The sequence below is a fragment of the Bos grunniens genome, chromosome 10, assembly GCF_055505025.1.
Source record: "Bos grunniens cultivar Pamir isolate PY7600 chromosome 10, Bosgru_T2T1.0, whole genome shotgun sequence".
Lineage (NCBI taxonomy): Eukaryota > Metazoa > Chordata > Mammalia > Artiodactyla > Bovidae > Bos > Bos grunniens.
In genome coordinates this window covers 84,258,431-84,279,346 of record NC_141174.1, presented here as the reverse complement: position 1 = coordinate 84,279,346, position 20,916 = coordinate 84,258,431, and the positions used below count along the sequence as shown (strand labels likewise).

Here is a 20,916-nt window from a genome sequence, read left to right as displayed (position 1 = left end):
AGATTTTGCATTGTTATATTGGCAGGGGGCTGGCATTCTTGCTGTATTTTTGGAATTCTTTGGTGTGTAGACAGGTGGTCTTGGAGCCAGGGGCATGGGTGTTCAGTCCTGACTTTGCCACTGCTTTGCCATTTAATCTCCAGTAACCCATTCTACTCTGTCTCTGGGGTCACTCATTCCTCACTCCTAAATGAATGATGATAGCCATTTCTGAGCACTCAATTCTCAGTTGAGATACGTGGGGAACCTGGGCCTTCACTCCCACCCAGCAGCAGTAAGATGGCCTGGTCCCGCCCCACTGGGTGGTCAGTAGAGGCCTCGTGGAGAGTCAGGACTCTTCCCACCACCCAGCAGTAACTAGGCCGTGCACTCCCTCCTGCTTCCTGCCCCCGCCCCAGTGTGCCAGTGGAGGCCATGTGAGGCACCGTGACAAGGCCCTCCTACCCCTCCCAGCCAGGAAAGTATCAGTGGAGACGTGCTTGGAAGCTAGAACCTCCTAACCTGCTCAGTGTAATAACGAGTCCCCTGCCCACTCAGCTAGCTGTCTGTGAAGGCCAAGTGGGGAACTTGAACTTCTGTCCCCACCTGACTGTAATGTGGTAGGATTTCCCTTCCTCTGCTGAAGCAGTGTCAGAGTAAGCCAGCTAAAATGGAATGTTTAAGTAATTTCTAGAGCCTCGTAAGGGAATATCTAAAATGTCCAGGTTTCAATTAAAAACCATTTGTCACACCAAGATACATGGGGGTCTCAAACTTAATGAGAAGAGACAATCAACTGATGCCAAAGCTGAAATGACAGAGATGTGGCAGTTTTCTGACAAAGATATTGAAGCAGTCATCATGAAAATGCTTCAGTGAGCAGATACGAACGTGCTTAAATGAGAAAAAAGGAAGTCTCAGCAAAGAAACAAAAGGCATAAAGAAAAACCAAATGAAAATTTAGAATTGAAGAAGACAATAACTGAAAAAAAATCTCACTGGATGGGCTAAACAGCAAAATGGAGATGAATCAGTGAATTTGAAGATATAACCATAAAATTCCCCGATCTGATCAACAGAGAGAAAAATAGATGAGAAAAGAAGAACAGAAGAAAAGAAGAACAGATTCTCAGGGACCTGTAGGACTAACAAAAGATCTAACATTTTGTGTCTTTGAAATCCCAGTAGAGAGGAAAGAGGATGGGAATGAAAAAGTTCTCAATGAACTTATTGCTGAAAACTTCTTGAGGTTAGGAAGGTCTCTAGATTCAAGGAGCTTAGTAAATTCCGAACAGGATAAACCCAAAGAAATCCATACCAAAATATGTCTATACTCAAATTTCTGAAAATAATGTTGAAAAGAAAGAAAGTAAGAAGAATCAGGGGGCTTCCCTGGTGGTCCAGTGGTTAAGTATCTGCCTTGCAATGCAAGGGACATTGGTTCAATCCCTGGTCCGGGAACACTCCACACGCCATGGGTCAATGAAGCCCAGGTACCACAACTACTGAGCCCATGTGCTGCCACTCCTGAAGCCCATGCACCTAGGGCCTGTGGTCCACAAGAGAAGTCACCGAAATGAGAAGCCCGTGCACCACAACAGAGTAGCCCCCGCTTGTTGCAACTAGAGAAAGCCTTCATGCAGCAACAAAGACCCACCACAGTCAAAAACAAATTAAGTAAATAAATAAATCTAAAAAAAAAAAAGATAGTAGAAGGAATCAGTCTTCTAGGTTTCAAGACTTAGCGCTAAAATAATCGAGACCATGTGGTGTTGGCAAAGGACAAAATAGAGGACCCAGAAGTGTGCCCATCTGATTTTTGGTAAAGGTGCATAGGGGAAGTGGAAGAAACACTAACTGCCGTGATCTGGATGATGATTTGAAGAGGCCGGTAGAAGATGGAGAGCAGAGGGGAAGGTTTATCTGAGAGATAATACAAATGCAGAATTGAGAGCTGGTGAGAGATGGGGCCTGAGGCTCACTGGAGGGGGAATCACAGAAGCCCAGGCAGGCTTTGAGCTTTATTCATTGGAAGAATAGGGATACCAGGATTTCCCCTGGTGGTGGTCCGGTGGTTAAGAATCTGACTTGAAATGCTGGAAATGTGGGTTCCACCCCTGGTCAGGGAACTAAGATACCACATGCCGTGGAGCAGCTGAGCCTGTGCCTCTCAACTAGAGAATCTGTGCACTGCAACTAAAGATCCCACATGACTCTGAAGATCCTGTGTGCCACAACTAAGACCAGGTGCAGCCAAATACAAAATTAATATTTAAAAAAAAGAATAGTTATACCACCACCAAAGCAGGAAAGGGTGGCAGAAAGAGAGCTTGGTGTGGAAGTGATGACCAGGTCCAAGTCCTCTTATTATTCATCTTGGGTGGGCCACCACCAGCAGGAGGAAACTAGAAATTCAGGAAAGCATCTGAATGAGAGGGTAGGTCTCATGTTGGGTTTTCGAGACCTCATCATGAGATAATTATCAAAGAGGTCAGAGTGTAAGAGTCCTTACCCAGTGTACACAGCTCATTAGTCGGGGGTGGGTTATGATTGATATTTTTCTATGCTTGTTTGGGTCACAAGGAAAGTCAGTGAGGCAGACAGAGGAGACAGGCAGGGAATAGACTTGCATGGCCTCTGATGATGGGGTTCAAGAAAAAGGGTACAGTAACAGTTTTATTCTTCCTAAACCCAGTTGCCTTTTATCGTCCCCCTCGACCTCTGGGTGACCTTTGACTTCAATGAACTGCCTCTCTTGGTTTCCTTGAAAACATTTCCTAATTCGCAAGATGGCCGTCTGGTTTGCATTATCATCATCTTTTAATCACAGCACCCGATTTCAGCTTTACCTAATACCAGCCTATCACAGAATTGTGTCAAGGAAATAGGACTAATTTGCTGGGTTTCTGTTTCCCTCCGTAAGGATATATGGAGCCTTTCAGCCTACATTGCACAGCAGTGATTGCTACAAATCATTGACTAGATTTCTATCGCTTAAAAAAATAATGACATAACTCAAATGTGCCGAGCAGGAAAAGGCAAATCCTTTCCTCTGATGTTCAGAAGCACCAAGGGCAAAGTGTGTGGCTGGCTGATTTACGGCGGTCGAGGCACATGGAGCCAGGATGTGTTCTGGACGGGCATGTGTGTGGGGGCACTGAGATGACATTTTGGATTCAAGGCCAAAGCAGTAGTGGAGTGAACACGCAGAGCACAACCTCACGCATACCAGCTCCCCTGGCCATACCCAGGCTGCAACCTGTGTTGCGTACCTGGTGAATGTGAACACAAACAGCTCTCCAGGAAACGTGTATCTGACGCAGTGTGTCAGGGGACCTGAGAGGCAACTTAGTGGAGTGCCGAGACAAGCCAGGTGGCCTTGGGTTTCATCACGCTTCTGCTCCTTACTAGGGGCATATTGCTTCTGGTGACCTTGGGCACAGTGCTTCACTGCTCACAGCCTCAGTTTCCTCCTCTGTAAAATGGGCATATCAATAGCACCTGCCTCATAAAATAATGTTTGAAAAGTGTTCAGTGCAAGCTGTCACGTATTACACACTCATTAAAAATCAAAAATCTCTAGTCTGAGCTCTGTGTCTAATTAGCTGTGATACTTTGTAACAGTTATCTGGTTTCATTGAGCATCAGTTTATTCATCTGTGAATCATGACTAAAAAAATAATGGATTTGGAGAGTTGGGTTAGAATATCCCAGTTTTTGTGTGCTTTGAGATTTTGTGAGGAGATGCCAATCAGAAAGTCACAAAGGAAATGACTGATAGATTTAAAGATTGTGACGACACTGTTAATCATTTGTACCTCGAAACAAAAATAAAAAGTAAATAAAAAATTTAAAAAATAAATAAAACCATGCTTCCTCACAGCATTCAACTGTCATAAATCCCCTCCCCCAAGGTTTTGACTCTTAATACTGGAGAGAAGTCTGCACTGGGTTAAGAAATCACATAAATAAATATTGTGACAAAAAGTAAATAAAATAGGTAACTAACAAGTTGCCAAAGGCTTTATTGACTATGCCAAAGCTTTTGACTGTGTGGATCACAACAAACTGTGGAAAATTCTTAAAGAGATGGGAATACCAGACCACCTGACCTGCCTCCTGAGATATCTGTATGCAGGTCAAGAAGCAACAGTTAGAACCGGACATGGAACAACAGACTGGTTCCAAACTGGGAAAGGAGTACGTCAAGGCTATATATTGTCACCCTGCTTATTTAACTTATATGCAGAGTACATCATGAGAAACGCTGGACTGGAGGAAGCACAAGCTGGGGTCAAGATTGCCGGGAGAAATATCAATAACATCAGATATGCAGATGACATCACCCTTATGGCAGAAAGTGAAGACCTAAAGAGCCTCTTGATGAAAGTGAAAGAGGAGAGTGAAACTGTTGGCTTAAAGCTCAACATTCAGAAAATGAAGATCATGGCATCTGGTCCCATCACTTCATGGGAAATAGATGGGAAAACAGTGGAAACAGTAAGAGAGTTTATTTTCTTAGGCTCCAAAATCACTACAGATGGTGACTGCAGCCATAAAATTAAAACACACTTGCTCCTTGAAAGAAAAGCTATGACCAAGCTAGACAGCATATTAAAAAGCAGAGACATCACTTTGCCAACAAAAGTCCATCTTGTCAAAGCTATGATTTTTTCAGTAGTTATGTATGGATGTGAGAGTTGGACGATAAAGAAAGCTGACTGCTGAAAAATTGATGCTTTTGAACTGTGGTGTTGGAGAAGACTCTTGAGAGTCCCTTGGACTGCAAGGAGGTCCAGCCAGTCCATCCTAAAGGAAATCGGTCCTGAATATTCTTTGGAAGGACTCATGCTGAAGCTGAAACTCTAATACTTTGGCCATCTGATGCGAAGAACTGACTCACTGGAAAAGACGCTGATGCTGGGAAAGATTGAGGGCAGGAGGAGGAGGGGACGACAGAGGATGAGATGGTTAGGTGGCATCACTGACTCGATGGACATGAGTTTGATTAAGCTCCGGGAGTTGATGATGGACACGGAAGCCTGACGTGCTGCAGTCCTTGGAGTCGCAAAGAGTTGGACGTGACTGAGCGATTGAACTGAACTAACAAGGATCTACTGTATGGCAGGAAAAAAAAAAAAGAAAACTTATTTCCATAAAATTTAAAGGCAAAATTAAAAGACAAAAATCAAACTGAAAGAACTTGAGAAAATAAGAGTCAGTGTCCTTAATATAGAAAGTGCTTCTTAAAGCTCAACTGAAAACATGATGAACTCAACAGAAAAACTGGCAAAATGCACAGGATAGTGCACATGGGTAATAAAAATGAAAATCTGTTCCAACTTTACTAATAATCAAAGGAAATACAGTTAAAATGACTTTTTTTTTTCACCTATTGTGACTAACACATTGATGCCCATCCTGTACCAGGAAAAGTCATTTACCCAAAAGTTTCCTCCTGGGAATGTGGACAGACCACCTTCCTACAGGCTCTGCAGTTAGGTGTGGCCATATGACTAATGGAATAGGAGAGTGGCGGTGACTTAAATTACCTCTGTGAAGCTGTCAGCTCAGTCTCGCATGCTTTCCCTTTTCCCTTGTTTGTTCACTGAATGGAAAGTGGAAAAAAAAAAGAAAACCAGTAGAGGATTCTGAGGCCCTAGACAATGGTGACGTCCTTAGGTGAAAGGAGACGGGCTCCTTGGATGCCTGCATGCCTGTGTGGAGCAGAATGCCCCTGCCAACCCACATCAGATAATGAATTGAGCAAAAACTTTTTGTCAAACCTTTTTTCAAAACCTTTGAAACTCTGGGATGGCTTGTTGTAGCTACTTGCTTATCCTAACTAACTATGTATCAAATTGGAAACTATTATAATGCTAACATTATTGGCACGGAGAAGGCAATGGCACCCTACTCCAGTACTCTTGCCTGGAAAATCCCATGGGCGGAGGACCCTGGTGGGCTGCAGTCCATGGGGTTGCTAAGAGTCGGACACGACTGAGCGACTTCACTTTCACTTTTCACTTTCATGCATTGGAGAGGGCATCTACTGTAAGGTAGAATCTAAAGTAAGAATCTACTGTAAGGAACTAAACAGAGAAACAGGTAAAGAATTTCCTATAAGGATATTTGTCACAGATTCCAACAATAAAAGAATTCCTTAGACAATGTTATCTGGCTTCCATGGGATGAACTATTAAACAGTGATTAAAATATTTTAATATTCTATACTAAAATACAGAATATACACTTATATATGTTGTCTATATATCACTTATTAATATATACTTATGCATAATCTTTATATTCCTTATTAATATTTACTTATGTATGTTCACTCAAACTCACGTCCATCGAGTCGGTGATGCCATCCAGCCATCTCATCCTCTGTCGTGAGTCTGAGTGAACTCCGCGAGTTGGTGATGGACAGGGAGGCCTGGCGTGCTGCGATTCATGGGGTCGCAATGAGCTGGACACAACTGAGCGACTGAACTGAACTGAACTATGTATGTTATCTGTATGTTCTATATATAATCACTTAAATAGTTTTGCATTTATTTTTCACTTTAAATCATAAGCATTTTATTAGTAACATTCATAAATATTTTAATCACTGCGTAATAGTTAACCCCATGGAAGCCAGATAACATATGTAAGGAATTCCTTTATTGTTGGAATCTGTGATGAATATCTTTGTAGGAAATTCTTTACCCGTTTCTCTGCTTAGGTCCTTATACTAGATTCCTAAAGCCAGAATCACTAAGCCAAAAGGTATAACTATTTAAGATCCTTCTTACTTATGGGTTGTTTTCAAAGAGTGTATCCACCTGCCCTGGGGACTCAGACGGTAAAGAATCTGCCTGCAATACGGGACACCTGGATTCGATCCCTGGGTCAGAAAAATCCCCTGGAGAAGGCAATGGCTACCCACTCCAGTGTTCTTGTTTGAAGAATTCCATGGACGGAGGAGCCTGACAGGCTACAGTCTATGGGGTCACAAAGAGTCGTACGTGACTGAGTGACTAACACTTCCACTTCATATAAAATTATTAAGCATAGAAACAAATGCCAGAAGGAAAAACACCAAAAACATTGAGTGGCTAACTGGGATTGTGAGGTTATTATGAGTAATTATCACTTTCCTCTTTATGTTTCCCTGTCGTTTTCAATTTTTCTTCAGTAAACATGTACAATTTTATAAACATCTTTTTTCAACAGCCGTTAAGTCTCACCTAGACCCACCTTATGGGTAAAAATGACGCTTGTTGTCTGTGAGTTTGTTCTGTTAGTACACTTGGCACACCCGCCTTACCTGGTGTGTGTGTGTGTGTGTGTGTGCATACACAGATGTACACAGGTGATTGCCAGAGGGCCAAGGGCCATTTGTGGATGTCAGGACCTGGACCTTATAGCAAAAGGAGAGAAAGTGGGCCAGAAGGGTAGCTCAGCCTGAGCAAGAGCTGCCCTTAGTCCCATGGCCACCTGCGTTCGATCAAAAGTGGCTGGAAAATATATTGCTTTTTGCAATGAGATGGCTCATCATCTTGGAGAAGGCTTGGGTAGCACGTCAGAAAATCTGTGGTTCTTGTGCAGAGCTCAGGCTGTGGAAGTCTGACCTTGTTTCCTTCGATGTCTACAACCCAGGGATTATAAATCATTCTTGGCAGAGGATGCTGGGGAGGGGTTGAATTCTGAGCAGGGAGGAAAAATGGAGTCTGTCTGTAGGTATCTTTGATTCCTAGTGAGAGTGGCCTGCATCCCTTCACAGTTCACTATGATGTGTGTCTGAAGAGAGCAGAGAATGTCATTGATGGTGTTAATTTCAGAAACAGTTATAGTTATTACAAAGCAGTAGAGTCTCTATTCAGACTGTAGGCTGGGCATCAGTACGTTTGGAATGTATTACAATCATGCCTGAAGAGAAGGCCCTCCAAGTGAGATTGAATGGAAGTTCTTCCTGTCGTCACAGAACACCTACTGGGCCCCGAAGTGCTGTTCTAGGAACCAAGAATATAAAAAATAATTCCTTGAGAAAAGTCTTTACTCTTCTGTAGTGTCCTGTTATGGGGAGGAAAGGAAAGCACCAATCATAATGATACACTGTGACAATTGCTGGGTTGGAGCTCTGAATGTGATACCTACACAGAAGTAGAGAAATTCAACCAGGTTTATCAAGTGCTGTAAATCAAATGACTAAGTAATATTTGGACAAGAGAAAGCACTCTTACTCCAATACATTTCTCCCTTTTATCTGTAGTGTCATATCATCTGAAATTGAAAAAGCAACTCTGTACAGAAGCAGGAACAAATGGCTCATTTATTGAAAATATCTTGCCTGCCTGATATTTCTACCCTAGACTGTTTTCCTGGGTTACCTGGGAAACATTTTTTAGGAGTGAAAACAAATATACACCACATTAATGTCAATGACCATGAAAATGATGTAGTTTGTCTTGAAATCCTTGACTAATCCATGCTGATTACCTAGTTTCTCCAGGGAAGAAAGGAGAACTAAGGTGATTTCTTTAATGAGTTAGCAAAAACCTGCTGTCATGTGTTTGCTTAAAAGTATCCAGGGAGTTTTAAGATCTTCTCAACATTTTTTCTAAATTCCAATTCTCTGGCTTTTCAGGATGCTCTGGGCAAGCCAGACGATTTGAAGAATGGAGGTTCAGTGGGAAGAAATGAGTTCTGTGGCTGAGTTTCAATATGATGTGGAAGAAGGATGGGCTTTGCAAGGGGTAGGAGAAAAGACCAAAGACAGAGAGCAGAGGGAATGTCTGGGGCCCATCTCTCTGGCTGGCCTCAGCCCAGTAGGGTGATACTGGAAATGTGACCAGGTCTGGGGCCCTAAGGTCTATTTTCCTCAATACCCTGGGCTTCCATGGTGGCTCAGATGGTAAAGAATCCACCTGCAATGTGGTAGACCTGGGTTCCATCCCTGGGTTGGGAAGATCCCCTGGAGGAGGGCATGGCAACCCACTCCAGTATTCTTGCCTGGAGAATCCCCATGGACAGAGGAGCCTGGCAGGCTACAGTGCATGAGGTCACAAAGAGTCAGACACAACTGAGAGACTAAGCACAGCAGAGCACAGCACTGCAGCCTGGGGCAGGATTTCCTGAAAGGGCTGTGGCGAATGATGATGGCCAGCAGAGGGCTTGGGAGGGTTGGACCCGCTGTGGAGGCAGCATGCATCTGCAGTGGCCTGGTGCCTTCATTCTGTCTCAAGGGCAGTCTGTAGCAATTCATTGAGCACCTAGCAATTCAGTAAAAGTCTGTTGGAGACACACACCATTCATCCTTCATTCATTCATCAAGCTTTTATTGCATAGCCACTGTGTACCAGGCAAAGATGAGCAAAGATGTAAAGATGAATAAACTTATCCCTGGCCTTGTGAAGCTCCCCGGCCAGTGAGGGAGAAGCATAAACAGAGGATAGAGCAAGCATGCCTAACATCTCTGTTAAAAGAGATGATAATCCATTCTCTTGTAAGCTTCTAGCTTACAAGCTTCTAGCTTCTGTCCTGTACCTCCCATTGTTGGCTGGCAAATTTGCCCACCTGGTTGTTAATGGTGACTCTTCAAAGGATATTTCTCTCTCAAAAGAATAATGTAAGTGCTAACAATAAAAGTCCACTGTGATATTTACTTTTTTGGACTGTTGGCATTCCTTTTGCCTGTACCAGCCATTGGTCACTGTCTTGGGTAATGTGTCACTGTGAAAGAAATATTTATTTATGTATTTGTGTATTGGGGTTTCCCTTGTGGCTTAGCTGGTAAAGAATCTGCCTGCAATGCAGGAGACTTGGGTTCGATCCCTGGATTGGGAAGATCCCGTGGAGAAGGGAAAGGCTGCCCACTCCAGTATTCTGGCCTAGAGAATTCCATGGGCTGTATAGTCCATGGGGTTGCAAAGAGTCCGACACAAGTGAGCGACTTTCACTTACACTTTTGTGTGTTTATTTGGCTGCCTTGATAAAAGTTTAAGCTCCTCAAGGGCAGGGATCCCCCACCCCTTGTCATATGTACTCTCTCACATGAAGCTTCCTAACCCAAGAGGTATTGAAAGCTCATTAGCTGGTAACCTATATGCCCCCATACAAATACTCAAGGATGATCTCAGGATGACTGGTCCCAGCCCTACAGAAGACATGGGACCACTCTGCTGTGTTGGGACTTGAGGAATCCAACGTACCTATTGAGACTTAGAATGTTCCTTTAACTCTAGATGACACCAGGGAGAAGACAGCAGCAGATGCAACCTCTGTCTTGCTCCTTTAAGCTGGCACTGTTTGTATGTGGATAGCAAGCAGCATCAAATGATGGTTAAGTGCGTAAACTCTGGGCTCAGGCTGCCTGGGTTGTATTGTGACTTTCCCACCTGCAGCTGGGTGACTTTGGAGAGTTATTTGACTTCATGGCATCTCCATTTCTCCATAATACCTCTTTCATGGGGTTGTTATAAGAATGAATGAATATGAAATTCTCAGAACACCATATGACACATGGCACCCACTCAATAGGTGTTTGTTGGAGTTCCCAGCTATATTATTATTATCTGAAATAATAGGTTATTACATTGCTCATCTTGGCTCACTTTGCTCTAAGTGATGTTCATGGCACAGTCAAGTCATGTCTTGAAATGTTTCATCTCCTAGCAAAATAGGTGAGATACACCCAGTCCCCTTGGGGTGGCATCTATCCTTCCATTCATTCATTTATTGAGTGTCCAGCTATGATTCTCTGCTACGTGGGAGGCAGTGATTTTAATAAAGTGAAAAGAGGAGAAGCCCTGTGGTTGGTGGTCTGTCTTCAAGTTCAAGCCCTATCCTCTACCCATCGCGTAGTCTCGGTTTTGCTGTGAGAATTAGATCACATGCTTATGTTGTGTATCTGATGCGTAGTAAAAGTTGACTCCTGGCATTGAGTTTTCTTCCACTTTTCTGATAATTTAAGACAGAGGTGGGTTGGATGCCCTGATGTTGGGAGCTGACACCTGGTACTCTGGTCCATGGACAACTGGGCCTCAGGTAGGGGCGCAGTACACAGCGGGCCAGACTTCTAAGAGAGGACAGTTCTGTTAGAAGACACAGGCAGGGCAGGAGAAGGTGATGTTGGCGTTTTTGATGAAGACAGGACAGGGCAGGATGGAGGCTGCAGCATATCAGGACCCTCGGGGGCAACTTTCACAGAGGAATAGGTAGGTTCTGAGACTCGTCCTCACTCATGATCCTCCTGGGTGCTGACTTGGGGTCCAAATGGCCCCTCTCTCTGAAACCTCTGATTCTCATTCTTGCACTGGTGAGTCACTTCCTCTCCTCAGGGACTAGGGCCTTTGTTTGTCTGGGTGGTGGCTTTCCCTTGTGGGAATTCCCTTGTAGGGGGATGGGAGGGGGACTGGCTTGTCTGTGGTTGGGATGTGGCTACAAGGTAGACTCACTGAACCCAAACCTGAGAGGCTGAGCAGATGCTTCTTTCTGGGATACGCTGAAATCAGAGAGGGGGATCTTCCAGGGGTTCTGCAGGCCAGGAGGAGAAGGGGCAGGAAGGATGCTCAGAGGTGGACTGTAAGAAAGGGCAGCACAGCTGTGCCAGTGCCTAGGGCACGGTGACCCATCCTGAGTCACATCTCTCCTGGCCTTCTTTCCATCCTCTCGTCCCCAGCCTTCGCACCTGCTGCCACATCCTCCCCACCCTCGAGGTGTTGGGGCCTATGACTTTGGCCTGAGCCATGTCACGTGCCTGGTCCAGCCTTCGTGCAAGCTCTCTGTGGAAAGGAGAGCCAGTGGGGCTTCCAGCGCCCAGGGAGCATATGTTCCAACAGAAACTAGATTGTTTGATTATTTTTCGTTCACTGTCAAGAAAGGTTATAAATCAACAGGAGCAAACCCCCAAAGGCGACTCACTCCACAGATAGCGTGTTTACTCAGTCCTGGAGCTGTGGCCAAGTGGGTTTTTGGGAAACTTCACTTTCATCAGGTCCCTCCCCACTCCAGAACCTACAAGGGCTCTTTCTCATCCATCTCATCAGAATTCTCCTGGCATTTCCCAGGGCTTGGGTAACATGTCTTGGCTCCATGTTCATGATTTTATTCCCCCCATCACAGCGAGAATCCCGCAGTACCTTCTGATCCACCAGAACCAGGGCTTCTAAACTTTTCTGACCAGGAGCCTCAGTGAGACATACTTGCTTAGCCTCACTGTGTGTGATAAACACTGCTATTTTCTCTTTCATTTAAAAAGGTGCAGGTCGTGACTCATGCAATTGATTTCATGACAGACTAATGGGTCATGACCCACAGTTTGAAAAGCAGAACTGATTTCACACATACTAACCATGGTAGCATGTCCAAGCTTGTACTGTTCGCCGCAGGACAGGCCACAGGCCAGTCAATGGAGAGTTTTGGGGGCAAGGAATAGTGACTTTATTTGGAAAGCCGTGGGGATGGTGGACTATTATCCCAAAGAAGCATCTTGCCCAGGTTTGGATGCTAGTTTCTTTTATAGAACAAAGAAGGGGAGGTGAAGAGGTAAAGCAAAAAGGATTATCACTGTTGTTTACTCACTGAGTTGTGTCCGATTCTTTTGTGACCCCACAGACAATAACCTGCTAGGCTTCTCTGTCCATGGGATTTCTCAAGCAAAGACATTGGAGTGGGTTGCCGTTTCCTTCTCCAGGGGATCTTCCTGACACAGGGATCAAACCCGCATAACCTGCATTGCAGGCGGATTCTTTACCACCGACCCACTAGGGAAGCCTTCCAAAAGGGTGACAAGTTGTTGGAATGATTTCCTGGTTCCAGCCAGACTCCAGAGGGCATGTGTTAGTTTCTTCCTTCCTGTAGCTATTCACAGGTGGGCCTGTTCAGGAGGTTTCCTGTGAGCTAAACAAAGGTATTTTAGCTTAATGCTCAGGTGTGGGAGGCAAGGTTCCCCGAGATGGACCATTATGTACACTTTAAACTATAGGCAACATCCCTTGAGTGGTTAACTTGTAGCAAAAGCAATATAGTGCAAAAGTTAAGAGAGAAAGATCCAACATGGAGTCAGATTTGTTATTCCCTATTATAGTCATGGAAACCCAAGTGGATGCCAGGACACGCTCACCAACCATCTCAGGAGATAAAAGTGACCAGTCACATCTGACAAAAAGTTGGTCAAAAAACATTCAAGAGTAGTGGCCGCCACAAATTTTTTTTGATTGCACCCCATCCATAAAAAATGTTTCAGCATATAGCACTGGTCTATGTTTGGTTATTTTTTTAACCTACCAGTGTATGATGTGACCACACAAAACATGCACTCAAAATGGAAATTTCAAAAGGGTGGCATAAAGATGAAAGGAACTGTATTTTAAAATGACATGCTAATCGTGTTGGCTTCCTTCTGTTATCAGCAAATATCCAAAGGCAAAATACACAGAAAGAACGAGGCTCATGGTTATCAGCAGCAGTTGTAAATCTCTTTTCAAACTGTTTTGATGATTTAAGATGTTTTTCTGGTTGACTTCGTGTCAGATTTGGAAACCACTGCTTTGTATCACACCCTCTTTCCTCACCGTTGCCCTTCCTTTCCTGACAAAACCAGAAAAGCTCCATTAACATCTCCTTTGCTACTTCCATCCACCAGAAATCTGGGGGGAGTCACTTTTGACACCTCCTTCCCTTGCCCACCTCAGCCAGCCATTTACCACCTTCTGGGGACTTTATTACTCAGCAGAGGATCGGCTCTCCCTGTGTTCTCCTTCAATTGCTACGTTCCTGCTGTGCTGCCTCCTCCTTCCTCCCGGATCTTCACACACCTTTCATGTGTGATTCCCTCTCCCGGGAGTGCCCCCTCCCTTTTCACCTGACTGACTCCTACTCACCCCTCAAAACCCAACATAAAGGCCTTCTTCAGAGGGACCGTCTCTGACCACTGTCCAGTATACTTTCTGAGGCACCTGCACTTTCTTTCATGGCTCTTATCACAGTTTTATTTTTATACTTATTTATGCTTCACTTTCTTACAGGTGTGCAGCCCTCTAGCATCTAGATTATATCGAGTTGGCCAGAAAGTTCATTCAGGTTTTTTTCTGTTACATCTTATGGAAGAACTCGAATAAAATTTTTGGCCAACCCAGTAATTTCCTTCAGGGCAGGGACCAAGCCTGATGTGTGTGTGTGAGAGAGAGAAAGAGAGTGGGTGTTTAGCATCCACATCATGGACTCTCAATAAATATTTAATACTCAAAACAACCGTATTACAGATAGTACCCCCATTTTCGGAGAAGGCAATGGCACCCCACTCCAGTACTCTTGCCTGGAAAATCCCATGGACGGAGGAGCTTGGTAGGCTGCAGTCCATGAGGTCGTTAAGCATCGGACACGACTGAGCAACTTCACTTTCACTTTTCACTTTTCTGCATTGGAGGAGAAATGGCAACCCACTCCAGTGTTCTTGCCTGGAGAATCCCAGGGATGGGGGAGCCTGGTGGGCTGCCGTCTCTGGGGTCGCACAGAGTCGGACACGACTGAAGCGACTTAGCAGCAGCAGCAGCACCCCCATTTTACAGATGAGGAAGTTGAAAGTCTGAAAGGTTAATTGCCTGAGGTCACCTGGTTAATAAGTGGGAACGTTGGCCCTCGATCCAGGTCTTTCAGGCTGTAGTGTACACTCTTGCCAACCCCTCTGGATTGTTCTTTTGTAACCCGCACAGGCTCTAAGGACTGATTTTCAGTTCTACCTTCTTTGTTGATACTAGCTCCCCAGTGATTCTCCTCCTGAACTAGCTCCATTTATGCTCAGGGTATCTGCATCACACTCTTTACCCTAAGTTATTCTGGATGACTCTGACCTTTTCCCACACATTTTCACGTCTCTAAAACTTATCCACGTTTTAAGTTGGAAAGTAAGACTCTGCATTGCCTCATCTTCTCCTGAATTCCATAGCACCTTGGGAAGAACCTGAGTGCCCCAAATACTAAGTAAATAATTACTGATTAGTTGATCATTATCAAGAGCTTGGCAGAGATTTCATCTGACTCCCAAGTTAAATCCCGTCTTTGTGCGTATCTGCTTCCCAGCCAAGAGTAAGAGGACCATGCCTCGGATTCAGAGGAGTTTTAACTGTTCCAATTCCCACTTGTTGGCCTTCTTCCTGGTGGATCTCAGTGTAACTTTTGGCTGAGGCCCAGGAATTTAAGGGTCCTCAATACCATGAGTAATTTCATGAGTTGCTGATGGCTAATTAGGGGTGATTACAGTCAAGAGATTTGACTGTCTTAATAACCCCCAGAAATGGCTGGTGGTGACTTTAAACATCTTGATTATTTTCCCCTGCAAACGGAATTTTCTGATTCTTCAGTCTTTTCATAAGTCCTTGTAATTTATCCCCCACCTCGCCCTTCTAGTGAAAAGGAAATGTGAAGTCCTGAGGAGAATTTGGAAACCAATGATTTTGGAAAACTCTGGCTTTATTAATGAGGACTCCCGGGCACACCTTGAAACCCTGCTTCATTTCTTTGTCTTTCCCTGGGAGGAGGTGTGTGAGGAGAGGAGTCTGGACCACGATTTTTCTCCCCAAGTTCCATTACATTCCAACCCAGCCTCCCATCCCAGGCTGTCTGATGCTATTTATAATGTGCCTTTGAAACCATTGCCTCATTTGACGATGTTAAGGAATTGTGTTTAGTGCAATTTTCTGAATGGAGTAGTGTTTGTAGGTGAGGGGTTTTACCTTCCTGTTGTTACTGTGACAACAGACTTGATGTTACTTGACCTCTTCCTGCATCGGTATCTTCAGAGATACTTTTATTTTTTTCAGGGTTTTTTTTTTTTTCCATGATGTACAGGATCTGAGTCCCTGACCAGAGATTGAAAACAGGCCCTGTGCAATGAAAGCGCTGAGTTCTAACCACTGGAGTGCCAGGGAATTCCCCACAGCTACTTTTAATTGAGCATCCTCTGTTCTAGGCACTGGGCTAAGCATATGACAGTGTCCACTCGTTTATTCACAACCTGCCTCGGTTCTTTAGGACATATTTTTTGAACAGGTTTTATTTTTTTTTTCCTGTTTTGTTGTTTTTGTCCATAGCACATGGTGCGTAGGATCTTAGTTCCCCCACCAGAGACTGAACCCGCTCCCTCTCTGTGTGGAAGCACGGAGTCCTAACCACTGGACCATCAGGGAAGTCCTGAACAGTTTTATTGAGATGTAATTCACATGCCATATACTTTGCCGATTTAACGTGTAGAATTAAACTTTTTTTTTTAGTGTGTTCACAAAATTGTACAGCCATCATCACAATCTAACTTTAGCACATTTTTGTCACCTCAGGCGGAATCCTCACACCCTCGAAGTAGCCCCTCTCCACCCTCCTCACCTTGGTAATCACGAATGTATTTTTTTTTGTCTCTATAGATTTCCCTGTTCTGAACACTTCCTGTAAATGGAATCATACAATATGTGAAAATGAAAGTGAAAGTGAAGTCTCTCAGTCGTGTCTGGCTCTTTTCGACCCCATGGATGGTAGCCTACCAGGATCCTCCGTCCATGGGATTTTCCAGGCAAGAGTACTGGAGTGGGTTGCTGTTTCCTTCTCCAGGGGATCAAACCCAGCTCTCCCGCATTGTAGGCAGACACTTTACTGTCTGAGCCACCAGGGAAGTCCACTAGGATCACTCCAGTGGCTCAGACGGTAAAGCATCTGTCTGCTGTGCAGAAGACCCAGGTTCGATCCCTGGGTTGGGAAGATCTCCTGGAGAAGGAAATGGCAGCCGACTCCAGTATTCTTGCCTGGAAAATCCCATGGATCTCGGAGCCTGGTAGGCTACTGTCCATGGGGTCGCAAAGAGTCGGACACATCTGAGCGACTTCACTTTCTATACAATACGTAGCCTTTTGTATTTCACTTGTGTGATGTTGTCAAGGTTTGTCAGTATCCAGATGCCATTTCTCTTTGTGTTTAGGCAGTATTTTTACCCCTACTGTACAGGTGGAGTAACCAGGACACAGAGGTGAAAAGACTTTCTAATGGGTCAAGTAGCCTTTAATGGATGGAACAAGATTTCCAATGTACACTTGCCTAGTGACAACTCTGATGTTAGCTTGGGCTCTGAAGTAGTCTTACTGATGGTAGCTTATTAAACATTTCCTATGGGTCACTGTGCTGAGTGTCCTGTAAATTTGTTACCTCACTTTCATACATAATCAGTTTTCATTTGGGCAATCTGGTGACCATAACTGGGCATAAATGGGCAATGGTATTTTTGTCCTAATGTCTTCCGTTTGCTCACTTCTTGTTGAACAGGCTGGCCTAAGCTGCAGAATCTTAGATTCTAGACTCTTTGTAAGCTGATGATACTAAAAATAGCATTGTTATTCTTCTGTAGGAGTTGAACATCACCCCCATCTGCAGAAAATTGGCAACATCTCTGAGGAGCCCTTGCTTTTTCCTGGGACACCCAGGACCATGGTTTCCTGTGTCATGGAGTCTCTCAGGTGAGTGGAAAATCTTTTGAAAAGAAAATAAGAAAATAAGCAATTCAATATTTGAATTTTACTGTATATTTTTCTAGTAATGAGCCTTGAGGGCCTGCATCTCACAGATACTTTTGATGTGCCATGTACATATGTGTAGTAAGTTTGATACTCACAAAGGCTGCTGAGGCCAGGACAGCTATGTGCTGTGGTGAGAAGTGCTTAGACTGAGATTAAGTGGCTTGGGCTCTATGCTGTGCTCTGCTATTCACTGAGAGATATCTAGGACTCAGAGTTTTCATTTATTATTTATTCAAAAACTCTGCTTGGCATACAGGATCCTAGTTCCCCAACCAGGGATTTAACCCATGTCCCCCTGCATTGGAAGCATGAAGTCTTAACCACTGGAGCGCCAGAAAAGTCCCCTCAGATTTTTCTTAAAATAAAAATGTTAATGGACTTGGGGGTATTTATCATGGCTGCATAATAAAATTACCTGAAGAACTTTAAATATTGTCCTCTCGCTGCATCCCCACAGATTGTGATATAATTGCCCTGGTATATTTAAAAGGTGGCCTCTCTGGTCCTGTTTGTTCAAAGCATCTGTGACTTGCACCTGCATTTTTCATTTGATACTGATATCAACCATGCAAAGTAAGTGGAACAAGTAGTGTGGGCTCTGTATGCAGATCAGAAAATCAGTGTTTATCTCCTGATGCCCATTCCTTGAGTGCAGACTCAGGGAAAAGGCTTGGTGCTCTGGAATTTAGTCTGTATATTGAGACTTTTTTCAAGCTTTCCTAAAGATGGCAGACCCCTTTAAAAATTCTTCAATCAAAATCCTATGTAAAAAAAACCTCATCATTATAAAATAGCCAATGGCAGTATTTTATTAAGGGAAATTTATTTTAGAAGTTTGAATTTGTAATGTTTACACATTATGAGATTCATGAGTCTATTTGCATAAACATGATAATTTGGAATCAGATTTTACAGATGATAGCTTATACGTTAGCCTCTGCATTGCAACTATCTTGTGACTGGTTTTAGCTGCATAGTAATCAGAACATCTTGGTCCATCTAGGTAAGTAATTGCAATTGGTAACAGTTCTTTAGTGAAGCTCATTTTACAATCTCAGGATACCCTTTAAAGAAATTGACTCAGAATCTAGAAAGGGAAAAGAACTTTTTATTTGAAAGTTGAATCACTAAGGTTATCTTGTTTTTTTTCCCTCCATAACTATGATAGTCCCAAATGCCCAGAATTTACAATGAAAAGTGAAAACGGTCTATAACATGTTATTATGATGGTGCCACATGTAATGGCTCAACCAGGGCTAGAGCACTTGTCAGGCAGATGCTCTTAGCCCATGGCTGGCATTTCACTGAGTACAGTGCGTGTGTGTACTCTTAGTCTGTAATTGCTTGTATAATTTTACATGAACTGACATGTGCAGGCCTGCAGTCCAAAGACCCACGCAGAGCTATAAGCTTCTTGGTCAGTGACATAAACCAATGTGTCAGAAAGAGTCAGAGAAGGCAGGAAGTGCTCCATTCTGAGGCCTCTACAAAGTCCAGCCATGAACAGAGCAGCCTGAGTCTCTTCAGTGTTCACTTTTGGTATCTAAATTAGCATGGGGACAGTTTTTAGCCATAGTTTAAAACACAGTTTAAAAGCTGTTTCAGGACATAAAATGTGTATCCAGTTTGTGAAGCTCCCATGTCCTGCTGTAAAACCACAGGGGAGTGAGACATGCAGTTGGACCACTCAGTCATGTTAGGACCACACCTATTTTAGCACCAGGACCCAATGGGAGACACAGAAGTGGAAGTCACAGTTGTATATTTAATTGAATTAAAAAGAGCAGCAGATTAAACGTTGTTTCCTCATGTAGTAAGCAAGTGGTAAGCAAGTGTGAGTCTGGCTGCTATCAGAAAGGCCCCCTTGAGTACTGAAGACCCTCAAAAATGTGGGGCCACCCAGGCTGTACAGGAAGGGCTTCATCTGAGAGAAGTCCCTTCTGCAAATTTTTTTTTTTTTCTTAATGTTTGGAATTTTAATTGATGCCCCTGCAGTTAACCTCTGTAATGATCTGTGATATGGAGGCCATCTCCCAGGGAGGCCTGGTGGGCTCACCTCCAAGCTGTGCATTATTTCAGAGAAATTGCCAACAGATTAGAAGTTAGCAGAGTAGGAGCTGTTGAAAGCTGGATGTGGCCTTGCTACCCTCCAGGCAGAACTCTGGGAGTCTTGACAGGCCTCTAGGATTAGGGTCCTGCTGAAGGGATTGTTTGAAAAGAGCTGCTCAGTCAGACGATGCTTCCCAGCTGGCTCAGAGGTTAGCAGGAGATGTGGGTTCGATCCCTGGGTCAGGAAGATCTCCTGGAGGAGGAAATGGCAACCCACTCCAGTACTCTTGCCTGGGAAATCTCATAGACAGAGAAGCCTAGTAGGCTACCGTCCATGGGGTTGCAAAGAGTCGGACGTGACTTAGTGAGTAAACAACAACAACTCTGCAGGACATTTCTCCAACAGTCCTGCTCTAAGGAAAGAATATATGAGTTATGAGTACAGGCGAGTCTTCAGGACAGCTCAGCTGAAGATTTCCACCAAGTCTCCTTCTTTATAAGCCAGGTGCTCATAAACCATTTTGCATTCTGTTTCAAGGCCCACATAAATATATTTTAACCTGAGGGGGAGGGGGAAAAAAAAAGCAAGAATGTCTTTTGTTTAAATACTTTTCAAAATGTTCTGGGGGAAAGGGCCATGGTTACTTTAAGAGTAAAAGTCTTTGATAAAACTGGTAGATGAGAAACACACAGAGACACACAAATACTCAGGGTTTAAAAAAAGAATATTGACCAAGGCAGCCAAATACATAAAGACTAATAGGAAAAGCTGGAGGATATCTCTACCTATAGAGAAAACAGGTCAAAATTAGGAGTTAGTCGCCAAGAAAATCCCTGAGAGGAAAAAAAAAATTGAAGGGGATTCACAATTCTGATACGCAGAGATTTTGTTTAAAAATCCCTCCCCAGTTCTTGCCAAGCCACAGGGAAACAGAAAGCCAGCTTCTCCCTCATTGAAAGAGACGGAGAAGCCCTGAGTATTAATATAGCAAGAGTGCCTCTGCCATGCTCAGAGTCTGTGGTAATAAAAAGAGCCACAGTTAAATGCAGTAGCAGAAGAAACACTAAGACTAACTCTGCACGGAGCTGGTTATTGAGTTGCCTTTGAACCTTGGATGAGTCTTGGATGCTGTGCAAAATTCAGGACAGGTGATATCCATTTGGAGCAGAGTTGGTCAAGGCTAGATCAAGATTTGTCACCTATCACAAGTTAGAGAGGAAAAGGCACTAAGTAATACAGGAGCGTATTTATCTCTTAAAGACTTGCTCCAAATTGTGCACCGTTTTTTTTTTTTTTTTTCCTTGTATGTACAATTACATCTTTGTGTGTTTGTTCAGTGAT

The 20,916-nt window shown here is 43.8% G+C and overlaps 1 protein-coding gene across 3 annotated transcripts in view; it reads left to right on the top strand.

Annotated features, from left to right (window-relative positions):
• Positions 1-20,916, top strand: part of THSD4 (thrombospondin type 1 domain containing 4) — a 676,260-nt gene that overhangs the window by 15,828 nt on the left and 639,516 nt on the right. For all 3 annotated transcript variants that reach the window (XM_086322751.1, XM_086322752.1, XM_086322753.1), the window contains exon 2: positions 17,357-17,465. In XM_086322751.1, the coding sequence (XP_086178877.1) occupies positions 17,437-17,465 (29 nt within the window). In that variant the 5' untranslated portion in view covers positions 17,357-17,436. The remainder of the gene's footprint in view (positions 1-17,356; positions 17,466-20,916) is intronic.